Below are 12,243 nucleotides of genomic sequence, written 5' to 3'. Positions count from 1 at the left end.
ACAATAATTGATATGACTTATAAGTCCGTCTATAATGATAACTCCTACTTAATGTTATGTATTTTATGCAAGATTTCACTGTTATAAAGATTCATTAAATCCCTATACGCAGTAACTAACTGTTTGATTTTTCTAAACTACTCAATGCTACATACCATAGAAGAAAAATCATACATCATGGAAGAAAAATTATACATCATGTACATAAAAACCAAAAGAAAAAACTTGATGAAACAAACTGAACCGATGCAGAGGGGCAAAATGGACATTTACTAACAACATAAGGAAGAGAACAGTGGATAAAACAAAGGGAATCTCCCTTTCCCGGTCTATCTGGAATCCCTCAACGCTCTAAAACCCAGCAACCTCCACAACGGAAGCAGAATATGTCCCAGTTTCTCCTTCAGCTCCACAGTCTTCAAACACTCACTAAACCCAGCAAACTCCAATCCATACCCAGCACCTGTTTCTCTCACCATCCCAACCTCACCACTTTTCCTCAAAAACCCACCATACCCAGCAAACTCCACCTCTCTCTCCGCCCCCTTCTTCCCTCCACCGCTCGATTCCCCGTAGTAGTATGCAAATCCAACGGCTCAGGTAAACCCTAACACTCCATCTTTTTCGCTGCAGCCAGTTGTAGTTGGTTTTTTTTTTCAGTTTCTGTTCTATCAACTTATATAGTATGTTTAACTGCTAGACAGGCCTAGACTTCGATGTTCTGTCACAGCCAGAAGAGCGAGGAGGGAAGCCGCATCGACGCGCCAACGGAATATTCTGGATTATACTTGCTAACATTGGAATTTACTTGGCTGATCATGTGTTTCAGGTAGTGTTTTTAGTGTTTGATTAATCCGAAGTTAACAACTTTGTAACTTGTAATTTGTAATTAGTTCAACGTCTAATTGGATTTAAATTTTCTGATTTGTTTACGGTTGTGTTAGGTTTGCGCGATTAAATGCTCTACTTGTACAACAATTGGCCTACTTGGTACCTATTTTTAACAGCAACATTCTGTCATGCTAATTGGTGAGACATATGAATGATATTGTAACAAATTATGGTTGTGTCACTTATGTTGCCGGACTATGAATCTGGATCATTCACTCGGGTTGGTTTTTGTTAGAATGCATGGTTTAGGTTCCATTTAGATTCACAGACGACGTAAGTGTAGCAAGAGAGCATTGCGGTGTTAACTAGTTTACATGTATGTACTGATTCAAAATTCACTATGCATTATTTTCAGGAGACATCTTTCGAGCAACCTGTTCTTGTATATTTTTGGTGAGGGTCTTTTTCTTCTTTTCCAATAGGGTCAATTTAATACGGAAGCAAAAGAAATTGGTATCCGACATTTAAAATACCTGTTGAAATTAGATAGTGTCTTTCTTGCTTGAACAGGAAGGCTAGTTGAAGAAGAGGAAGGGAATTTTGCACTGTGGCTTTGTTATATTCTTATCGGGGTTGAAGCAAACCTTGTTTTGTGACTTGTACTACCAAGAAATGCAGTTTCCATTGGAGCCTCTGGTGCTGTTTTTGGATTATTTACGTTCAGTGTCCTTGCCAAGGTGATTTCCGATCTTGGAATTTTTGTATCTCTTGACGAGATGAATCAGTATATGCTTAACCAGTCAACCCTTCTTTTGATCAATGTAGATGTCTTGGGACTGGAGGAAGATCCTCGAAGTGCTTATATTGGGTCAATTTGTTATAGAAAGGGTGAGCTGAGGTTTTCAGAACGCTGACCTTGTTGCTCCTCAAATCCTGTTACAGTTTTGTTATAATTTGTGTCAAATTATCTGGGTTGACAGGTAATTACACTTCAGACATCTGTAGTTTTTTTGTTTACGTGTACGTGTGCGCGCATGTTTATTTTGTGTTTTTTCGGTTCTTATTTTTCCCAAGATCATTCACCATATGTCCCAAGTACATATTTGGGTACAGATTACCAATATGATTCTGTTTTTGTAGCTGTTTTTGGCCACAAGTAGGTTATGGAAGCGGCCCAAGCTTCTGCTGCATTATCGGGATTTGTTGGCAGAAATTCGTTGATGAATGTCAATAACATTGCACATCTCTCGGGTGCTCTTGTTGGTGTTTTTCTGGTATGGATTATTAGCAAGGTTCCTTCTGAACCTCCATCAGAGGAAGGATCAAATTTCCAAAGCAAAACAGGCAGAACTCGATTTTAGTTCGATATCAAAACCACACTTATATGCTTGTATTGCAGCATTTAATATCCTGCTCACCATTGTGCTCTTTTTTTTGTTGATCATGTGTACATTATTCTGATGCTAATTGGTTCAATACAAAGAGGATATAATTTGCCCCAATTGGGTCAATCTTGGTCTGAACCAGATGCTTCTTCAAATATAAGCTTGATGTTTAGACCAATAGCCATGGGCTTGAAACTGAATCAAGAATGAATGAATAAGGGAAATTCTGAATGGCCCATAAGCACTTTTGTTGGTAGTGCTTTTTTTAGAAGCACTCTGAAATGAAAAGCGCTTGAAAGTATTTTATAACCTGAAAACACTCAAAAAAATTTCTCCACTATTTTTGGTTACCTGAAAGCATTTTTAATTCTTCAAAATGCATTATCAAATATGCCCTTTGACATGCTACATTGAGCATGTGAGTCATTTTTTACGACAACGGCGATAGTCTAAACTACTCTTAAGTTACACAAAAAGTGGGAGAAGCAGCATCACTACTCTCCATGTTCTCAACAGTCAATAAGTATATTGATGATTAATGTGGGAAGGTACAAGGTGAAACATTTCATTTACAACATGTAATCAACATGCTCAAAAAGAAGCAAATTTCAATGAAAAGAAACTCTCTCTTCACTATCTACAACATTTATATGCTGAAGTTTCCTCCGAGAGAATTGTATGACTCTGTTTAAATCCAAATCGCACCTTCAGTTCAAGAACACAACTGTACATTGCTGTGCAAACTGACCATACACACCAAGCTGCCCCTGAGATTGCTTCCTGCATATAATTGGTGATCGCTCCCCGAATTTACAATTATGCGACAGATTCATAGACTTCGCAGCAAGCGATGATACGTCCAATGAGAAATCACCATCTCTTAAAACCATTCTTCCTTTTCTAGTTGTTGAAGCTGACCCCTTTTGATCACTTGCTACAGCTGATGGTATCTGTAAAACATTGGGATGAAATGCACTTGCAGACTTCTTTTGATATATTTTCTCCAAGCTCTCAAATGGCTCCTCTTCTTGTTTAACCTGAGGAGTCTTTTCCATACTTCTTGCAGAACCCAGCATCCTGTTTGCCTCTTTTGTTAATCCAATTGAACGCCAAGCGTCTGCAACAAGCGAGACAGTAGATTTCTCTGGCTGAACACCAAACTCTTTCATAATCTGGAGTATTTCTTCAGCTTTCCATGGCAGCTTTGCTTCTCCAAATCCCCATATTAGGGTCTCAAACGTCTTCAAATTGGGAGAAATACCGGACTCATACATCTTATCGAAAACTTTAATCGCGTTCTCCATTCTGCCAGAACTGCACCATCCACTTATGATGGTTGTGAATATCACAACATTGGGACGAACTCCTGATTTGATCATGGTTGCCAATAGTTCTTCAGCTTTCTCGACTTCTTGAGCACGCACGTAACCTTTGGCAAGAATGCTGTATGCATGCGCATCAGGTTTTATGCCGGCCTTCACCATGTCGTCAAATATTTGCCTACACTTCTCCATAAACCCTGCTGTGCTCCATGCATTCATGATGGTGCTGAATGTTATCACATCTGGTTTGACCCCAAATTCTTCCATCAACTTCAGCACCTGCAAATTAACACACATTATTTGTGTCAATAATCGAAACAAACACCATTTCGTGCAATCCAATAGCTATGCGATTCTGGAGGTCAACCCACCTGATCAACCCCATCTCTATCCATGGTGTCTACGAAACCTTTAACCAGCGAGTTAAAGACAACGATGTTCGGGCGCAGACCAAGATCTTTTATTCTGCGCATAAACCTTAAGGCCTCCTTCAACTTACCTTCCTTGCAATACCCGCTTATGACAATGCCACAAGTTCGCTCGTTCGGATACAACTTGTTGTTCTGCATCTCTAAAATCAGTCCTTCTGCCTGACTTGTCTCTCCATTTTGTGCATAAGCTGTTGCTAATGTGTTGTAAGTAACAGCATCAGGCCGCATTCCAGAAGCAACCATCTTATGCACCACGCTCCATGCCTCTGTGATGTTCTTCTTCTTACACCATGCTCTGACTAGTACATTATAAGTCCTGATATTTGGCTTCACATTTTCCTCTCGGGACATCATCTCTAGCACTTTCAAAGAATCCTCAGGCTTACCCGAAATCCCATACCCTTTGATCAATGTGTTATAAGTACTGGTAGTGGGTTTCAATCCACTCTCCTTCATCTTCCTAAACATTTTCATTGCTTCCTCTACGTTCCCAGATTCAGAAAATGCATTTATAACAGCATTGAAGAATATCAAATCAGGACTCAATCCATTCTCTTCTACCTGTGAAATAACAAAAGGAATGGACTCGAAACGCTTCTGGGCAGTCAAGGCAGCCAACAGTGTAGTGTATGATATCAGTGATGGCCTGTGTCCTCCTTCAATCAAACCATTGAAAAGGGACTGAGCCTCCTGAGGCTTCCCTCTTTCCATCAAAATGTTCATTAGCCTAGTTCTTGAACGCACGATTCGACAACTCTCTTTGGCAATGCAGATAGCACAATGGGATTGTCTCAATGAACCATTAGACCTTGAAATCAGATGCAATTGATCCTTTTCATCTGGGTAATTTCCCTGTTGGGTTAAAATTACAAAAACATAAAAAAAAAATTATTTACTAAATCAAACCCTCTAAAAACTTCAACTGTAACAAATCAAGCAAAATAATTTACAGTGATTGGAATCAAAGCAACATATAATCATATCATTAAGCTAATTAACAGAAAAAAGTTACCTTGATGGGTAACTCTTGGACCTTTCCATTTACAAAAGTGGCAGTCTTTTCTTCATTTTTGTTGCCTGATTCTCCCATAGGGATGTTTATCTTTGCACTGAACAAAATACCAGGAACATAATATTAATTTTTTTAATAATTTTTAATAATTTTTTTTAGCTTTCACAATTTTGGTTTTCTGGGTAGAAAACAATCAGAAGACACCAGAAAATCAAAGCTGGGTTCTTCATGGTCAAATCAACTTGAACATTAAGGAAAAAGATTACTGAAAATATATAAGATTAACTCAAAAAATAACATCTTGGGCAATAATAATACCAACTAATAAGAAATTGTATGGAAAAGTTATAATCTTTGCAGCAGGATGTGGCATTTTGAACATTTCTTGAAGAGGCAGAGACAAAGGTTTTACCTTTTAGCTTGAGATTGCAGAAATTTGCAGGCAGCGGAGAGAGAGAGTGTGGTTGGAGTTGCAGAGTTGTAAGGAATGGAGGAGTACGGAGACCCACGAAGACAGAAGGAGAAGATATAATCTAATCTCGCAGCGGGTGAGAGACAAAGCGATGGGATAAGGGGGAGAAAGTGAGGCTCTAAAAAAATTTCAGGAAATTTGCTTCTCATTTTTCATTTTCCTTTTAAAAAAAATCATTTATATATAGAAGGAGAAAATTTGTCCAAAAAAAAGAAGAGAAAATGACGAGGCTTTTATAATTTCAAATTGTCTCCCTTCCATTAAATTTTAAAAGAAAAAATAAATTCACAAAAAAAAAGAAAAAAAAAAAAAATCACCTGTGTAACAAGGATCAGGATCCTCTCCTGAGCTAAGGATGATGATTCTCCTGACCAAGTCCATCAAGCAATTGAAATTTTATCCAACGGTTACAATTATTATAACTTTTAGAGAAACTCCTTGTTTGTAGCCGTTAGAAAAAATTTCAATAGCTAGATGAACTTGATCAGGAGGATCCTCACCCTTAGCTCAGGAGAGAATCCTGATCCGTGTAACAAGACTGCAAGTGTTTAGCAAGTTTATTATTTTTTTTAAACATATTATTTTTTATATTTTCCAAATAATTTTTTTTTTTTTTTAAAAAAAGAACAAATTGTTACACATGCCGCAGGAAAGAACGTAGTAAAAGTGCAAGTGTGCACAATTTTATTATGATTTCTTTTGACACATATAATTAAAAAGAGAAATATGAGAATCAGTTGTATATCGGTGCGTAAGCTGATCTAAGCATTCGTGTTTGGACCCATAAAGCAAGAACATTTATGTTAAAATTATTTTCGGCATGACATGATTTGGCAGGACTGGATTTGATAGAACCCTAATTCATAAAAGAAAGAAAGTGCAAAAAAAGGAAATAAAAGCAAAGAAATTGAAATTCATGAATTTCATTCATGCCTTTCCAATAAAGGTTCGTAGCCTTATCACATTCAGTAGAAGCCTAGAAGCATCTAAACCAGTAGTAATCCGAATACCCAACTATATATTGACCTGAACCTATTGGCCCCATTAATAATTAAAGTAAGTTTCGGATTCCACACATATTCTGAGCTCGATTCCTGACGTTAGAAATCGTACGATGGTGGCTAGTAAAGACTGAAATGATTTTGTGAGTCTTTCACATCTCCAAAAGTGTGGACTGTAGTGACGTTGCCACCAACGTCCTTTTTTTTTTTTTTTTTTAAAGGAAAAGAAAAATAAACATAATTGTGAAGTGTCCAGCCTAGCCTAGCCAACCATGTGTTCACACTTCACTGATTTTGTGTCTACGTAGGTGTATGATTATATCACTTCTCTCATGGAGAGTGACATGCTATTTACATGACGCTGTTTGTGACATGGTAATGTTCTTAAGCGATTCTTCTGTCGTAAATGTACCAAAACACTTTCTGATATGAATCACGCTATTAAGCCTAATACTGTGGGCACAGAGTTTCTTAAGGTACCGTTTGGTACGTGGGACGGGACAGAATTGAGTGGGACGAGGCGTTCCGTCCCATGTTTGGTGCGCCTAAAATGGGTGGAACGCGCTGTTCCATGAGACAAGTTTTGGGTGAATTTTCTTTTCGTCTCACCCTCTGGAACGACTTGTTCCACATCCGTGGAACACAAAATTATAACATTTTAAGACAAAAATGCCGCTCTCCCATCGTCTCTTTCCTCAGATCTCAACCTCTCCGTCTCTTTCTTCTTCCTCCTTCCTTCCATTCGAGCCCTAGTTTTCCACGGCATCTCTCAATATTTAGAAAATGGGGAAGCCATCCAAAGGCAAGAAATCTGAGAATTTGGGGAAGGGAATGGTCACCCCCGTCCAAATCGCTTTCATCGTTGATCGATACCTATGCGACAACAACTACTTGGTAACCCGCTTTCTTTTTAGAACCGAAGCTTCGTCCCTCATTGCTAAATCACCGATTCAAGAGGTACCCACTTGGTTTTTCCCGACGATTTGTTCTAAATCGGTTTGAAAGATTTCTTATTTGTCTGATTTATGATTTGGGTTTTTCTGTTTTTTGTAGGCGCCAAAGAGTTTGCTAAGCGTGATGAACACTTACAATGTTGGCGGAAGCCCTGCAGTCTCTGCACCTCCGGCTATAGCTCTGAAGTCGATGCTTATGGCTACTCCGTCTCACCCGTTTAATGGATCTGCTGCAGGTGCAATCCTAAGCCTCCCCGTCTGGTTGTTTGCTTAGTGTTTGAAAAATTGCCTGAATGAATTGAGAAATCTTGTGGAAGTTGTATGTTTAGGGAGATATGCTTCAACTTGAACTCGTAGACTACACATTTTTTTGCCTTAACTAGTTATTTGAACCATTGATGGCTACAATATACAATTGCATGTAATATCTTATTGTTTTTGTTTGTGTTTGAGAAATTTGTTGCATTCATTGACAATATAGTGAAAGTTGTATGTGACTTTTGAGAGCTTAGATGCTTCAACTATTTGACTATTTTTGGGAATGACTATTAGGCTGACATGGTACTGGAATTCATGTAGAAGATTTCTAATCGTGTTAACAACTCAACAACTTAAGAGTTGCTGTATCATTAGATAACACATGGTGCACTGCTATTTTATTAGCTCGAATAATAGGAATTGTATTATTTAGCATTACACATGGGGTTTAGTATGGATGTTGAAGTGATTGATGTCGAAGGAATGGTGCAACGTGGAATGGCAGAGAAATGATTGGCTTTAATCATTCTACAATGCTCGCGCTTAATGGGTATCTGTGTATTTCCGGCATTCCCTTTTTGCTGCTATATCTCTCGATCAAGAGTACGATGGCTTCTTTTTTGAAGGCTACGTGAATTAATAGACCACATTACCATTGTTCTTTAGGCAATATGAAAGAGCTTTGGAGAACTGGTTTGAAAGGGAAATGGAAGTAGACTTTTCTAATTGTGATTTGTGTAGTTTTTTTGTTTTATTATTACTTACCAATGCTCTTTGCTTTTCGTTTTATAGGTCTCCATGTATGGTGTTGCAGCACGTTAGGTCTGTTGGGATTGTAGGGATATAAGTTAGTTGGTTAGTAGCTTATGAGTGAAGCAAAAAATACTTGTATAAATAACAAAAACCTCTTTCTCTATAATTCATTCATTATTCAAGGAATACAATCTTTAGTCATTCATTTTCTCTCTCTAAATTCTCTGCCATTGTTTTTCATTTTGCTTCTTCTGCAATCTCCAAAAGCTAATCATGGTATTGTTATGTGTTCAAATATGAACAAGTTCAAAAAAAAAAATGTCTCGCATAAATATTGTACCAAACAACAGACAGAATAAGGGTAAGTTAGTTATTCAATCTTTTGGTTCCTTTTCGTCCAACGCGTACCAAACACAGAACGGAACAACCGTCCTGTTTCGTCCTATGTGTACCGAACATAACATAGAACCTTTGTTCCGTCCTGTCCCATCCCATCCCATTCCGTTTCGTACTGTCCCGTCTGCGTACCAAACGGTACCTAAGTTTTGGAATTTCTCAACATTTTATTTTATATTTACATGATCAAATGCATGCTCACAAGAAAATACTAGCAAATTTATTGGTAAGGATTTTTTGGGGGAAAAGATCATACATTCTGAGTGTGTGGACATGTGATTTTGCTGGTATTTTTTAGATCTCGCTCCCACATCAAATGGTGTCGTAGAATTTTACAAAATAAGGGAACTAGTGATGGCAGGCATTTGAGCCTCCTCCTCAAAAAATTTCAGTGTGCTTCCTCTCCTTTCTATGCTGACAGAGACAGTTTTTGAGTTTGGTTTTATTTTCTTTTGCAGGTATGAAGGTTTGGATCGATATATTAGGTCAAGACTTATTCTGCAACCAAACTCAATTTCGGTTTGTTGCTTCTAAAGTGGCGACTGATGGGTTCCTTTTTGGGCCATTGGATTTGCTTGTGTTTTTCACATACATGGGTTTTTCTTCCGGAAAGAGTTTTCCTCAATTCAAGGAAGATGGTAAAAGGGATTTTCTACCAGCCTTTGTTCTGGAAGGAGGCGTATGGCCGATTGTGCAACTATTAAATTTTCTGTTTACACCTGTGAGATATCAGCTCCTCTATGTCAACTTTTTCTGCTTGTTGGATAACTCTTTTTTGTCATGGCTCGAGCAACAACAGGACGCTTCATGGAAGCAATGGTTGAAATCCCGTGTACTTGTTAGCAAACAAAAGGGTGAAGGTGATTGATTGCCCTTGGACTACAGATTCAGCTTTCGTTTGAGTCCTCGATGATTACAGTGGCTCACGTCAGAAAAGTAAAACAGTTGAGTGAGAGAACTAAGATACCAACTTAGTTTTTGGAAGTTGGGAATTCAGAAAAGGTGGATTTGCTCTCATGGTAATCCAGTTTTTACTTGCGATCCAAGTTTTCTTTGATTTTTGTTTAACAGATATGAACAAGCAAATAACAGCTGCTACTTCAAACCCAGGAAGAAAGTTACTGTAAAATGATTTACCAGAAACATTAATGTAATCTGTGATTTTTTTTTTTTCAGCAGGCAATTGAAAAAAATGGAATATACATAATATAAAATTGAACAAGCAAACCCAAAAAAAAAAAAATCATTCCCCAGAACACAAAGGTTTCGGGATCTTAATTCTTAACTCCAGACCGTTCGTTGGCCCTCGCTGCTGGAGCCGGAAGGGTTAAGACCGTACTCACTGGTAGTTTCACTGTACCTACTGATATGATGGTAGCTGATGAAGCGATATTATACTATATATTTTACCCTATTCTTACTTATAGTTTATTGGTTATTTTGGTAGAATTTTAATACTTTGTTATATATTTTTAATGTAGGACATTCCACTTTCTTTGGAGCAAAAAGTAATCAAATGGATGAATTTTGGAGTGACTCCAATTGGAGGATGTTCGTGAGTCTTTCAAGATAGTTGTATCAAAATTTCAGATTTTTCTGCCAAGCCGTTTGACTGTGGCGAAGAAAAGAAAGCCCAGCGCAGCTTTCCCAAATTGATGATTTTGGATGTTTTGGGTATTTTGGAGATCAAGATGACATATTTTGAGGAAGATTCCTTTTGAGGATTTGTTAGAGACGTCTTATGCTTTAAACAAGATCTTTTCGGACCAAATCGGAATTGATTTGGTTGGTTAAAAGTCTGATTTTCTGAGAAGTCCGAATTTCAGTTCAAATAGGAAACCTTTTATTTCCTTGTTATCTTATTCTATTATGTTTCATAGTTTTTAGAAGACATTTTCTAAGTAGGATTTTATTTTGTAGTAGTATAAATAAGGATATTTAGCCATTAGGAATGCATCAATTTGGAGAACTTAGCTAGGCTTTGACGTTTTAAGGTGTTTTCTATCCTTTTTTTATTTCAATAAAATTCCTTTTGTTTTATGGTTGTTCGTAACTAATTTCCATTTACTAGGATAATGCCTTGAGCCTTAGCATGAATATGTAGTCTTTATTTAATTGCTTACGATATTATGCATGCATACTTTAAATTATTAATCACTATGTTTAAACTGTTTCTGTATCTTAATGCTTAGCTACCATTAGGATGTTTAGATAAGTAATCGGATGCAATTCGGTCGGAATGCCACCGAAGGATTGAGTATTGCTTCTTGTGATTGATAGTTGTAAGTTCACCTAGGGCGAATGCCACGTCTTAGGGGTTGCATTCAAAGGGCTTTCACTAAGCATAATGAGTCATGCATGTTTATATTTAATCTGAATGCCACAGACGGATTGCATGTTTGATATACGTTCTAGCTTGAATGCCACAAGTAGAATATGCATAAGGAAAACCTAACCTTCAAAGTTGCATGTGTAATTCATAAGTAATTAGTAAAACTACATAAGATTTTTAAGGGGATGGTGGAACCCTAGTGCTTTTCCAAATTTCTTTCTCAAAACCTTTTCTTTTTTATTTGATTTCTTCTTAATTGGTTATTAGTTGTTTTTCCTAAATTAGTTTTGTTAAATTCGTCTTTATTATTTTTAAATTAAAAATCAACCTCTTCCAATCTTTGTTTCAAATAATTAACTAAGATTTTGGTTTTGCATAAATTGTTTTAAATAATCCCTACAGAAAACGATATTACTTGAGCCATTTATACTACAACTACCTTGTTCTCTTGAAAATATTTTGTGTGATTTGAATCTCTTTGCGCATGTACTTAAAAATCCCATCATAGCTATTGTGTATTGTGCTGTTTCCTGGAGTGATTCCTTCATGAAGCTCCGTCAAGGAAGCGACTCATTCCAAAGCATGGACAACCTGCCCAGTTCTGATCAACTGTAAAAAATTTCAGTTAATTAGATGAACACTTATGAGCTTGGTTTGAAGAACTACTATCATAAGCTATAACAGTGAAATAGTAAAAAGGAATTACTTGGCATATTCGCAGTCAAAGCCATGCTGAATGGCGTAAACAAGCAGCAGCGCAAGTAACGATTCGAGCCATCTCATTGCTGTTGTAGTCTTTCTCCAACCTTGGATCAATAAGAGCACTGAAATTGCCATCTTTCAGCGCTTGAGTGAGCAATGGCCTGGCTTGCAATGTCAAAAATGAAAGTTCAGTCAGTTGTTCACTCAAATTTCTGCACTCGAGGACCACGGCTGATGTTTTGCATCCATTGGACAGTCTGATTAGTGATTAACGAAAAATAGGTGAGGGAAATGGTAAGAAACACAGCAGGAGAAGAGAATGCTTTGAATGTGTTAATTGTATTCTTTTCATTCTGAGGTATATATAATCATGTACAATCCTACTACAATAAGGA

The 12,243-nt window shown here is 37.3% G+C and overlaps 2 protein-coding genes across 6 annotated transcripts; one reads left to right on the top strand and one right to left on the bottom strand.

Moving 5' to 3' along the window:
* The first annotated feature begins 325 nt into the window (after positions 1 to 325).
* On the top strand, positions 326 to 2,354 carry LOC137716819 (rhomboid-like protein 11, chloroplastic). Of its 5 annotated transcripts, none has more exons than XR_015965151.1 (7): positions 326 to 600; positions 705 to 829; positions 945 to 1,029; positions 1,247 to 1,284; positions 1,402 to 1,568; positions 1,657 to 1,811; positions 1,972 to 2,354. XR_015965151.1 is itself a non-coding variant. In XM_088698377.1 (6 exons), exons 1-4 carry the CDS (start codon positions 387 to 389, stop codon positions 1,412 to 1,414), a joined length of 390 nt encoding a protein of 129 aa, XP_088554503.1. In that variant the 5' UTR covers positions 326 to 386; the 3' UTR covers positions 1,415 to 1,568; positions 1,657 to 1,811; positions 1,972 to 2,354. The 5 variants fall into 5 exon arrangements, 1 of the variants encoding a protein (XP_088554503.1); XR_015965154.1 differs by having other exon boundaries at positions 701 to 829; XR_015965152.1 differs by lacking the exon at positions 1,247 to 1,284.
* A 366-nt stretch (positions 2,355 to 2,720) lies between these two features.
* Positions 2,721 to 5,657, bottom strand: LOC137717802 (Tetratricopeptide repeat (TPR)-like superfamily protein). The gene is made up of 4 exons (XM_088699057.1): positions 5,394 to 5,657; positions 4,982 to 5,078; positions 3,910 to 4,821; positions 2,721 to 3,817 (listed from the first exon to the last, which is right to left on the bottom strand). Exons 1-4 carry the CDS (start codon positions 5,600 to 5,602, stop codon positions 2,924 to 2,926), a joined length of 2,112 nt encoding a protein of 703 aa, XP_088555183.1. The 5' UTR covers positions 5,603 to 5,657; the 3' UTR covers positions 2,721 to 2,923.
* Between the last annotated feature and the right edge of the window lie 6,586 nt (positions 5,658 to 12,243).

Source organism: Pyrus communis, chromosome 8, assembly GCF_041283825.1.
Source record: "Pyrus communis isolate YQ-2024b chromosome 8, ASM4128382v1, whole genome shotgun sequence".
Taxonomy (NCBI): domain Eukaryota; kingdom Viridiplantae; phylum Streptophyta; class Magnoliopsida; order Rosales; family Rosaceae; genus Pyrus; species Pyrus communis.
This window is presented reverse-complemented; position numbering and strand designations above follow the sequence as displayed.

What these genes read in the sequence shown, in the direction of transcription:
- LOC137717802 (XM_088699057.1), bottom strand. Translation starts at nt 5,602, where the DNA reads ATGAGAAGCAAATTTCCTGAAATTTTTTTAGAGCCTCACTTTCTCCCC. An exon ending in CTGCAATCTCAAGCTAAAAG is followed by an intron (nt 5,079 to 5,393) that starts GTAAAACCTTTG and finishes TATTTTGTTCAG; the next exon opens with TGCAAAGATAAACATCCCTA. An exon ending in ATAGAGATGGGGTTGATCAG is followed by an intron (nt 3,818 to 3,909) that starts GTGGGTTGACCT and finishes GTTAATTTGCAG; the next exon opens with GTGCTGAAGTTGATGGAAGA.
- LOC137716819 (XM_088698377.1), top strand. Translation starts at nt 387, where the DNA reads ATGTCCCAGTTTCTCCTTCAGCTCCACAGTCTTCAAACACTCACTAAA. An exon ending in ATGCAAATCCAACGGCTCAG is followed by an intron (nt 601 to 704) that starts GTAAACCCTAAC and finishes ACTGCTAGACAG; the next exon opens with GCCTAGACTTCGATGTTCTG. An exon ending in TGGCTGATCATGTGTTTCAG is followed by an intron (nt 830 to 1,246) that starts GTAGTGTTTTTA and finishes CATTATTTTCAG; the next exon opens with GAGACATCTTTCGAGCAACC.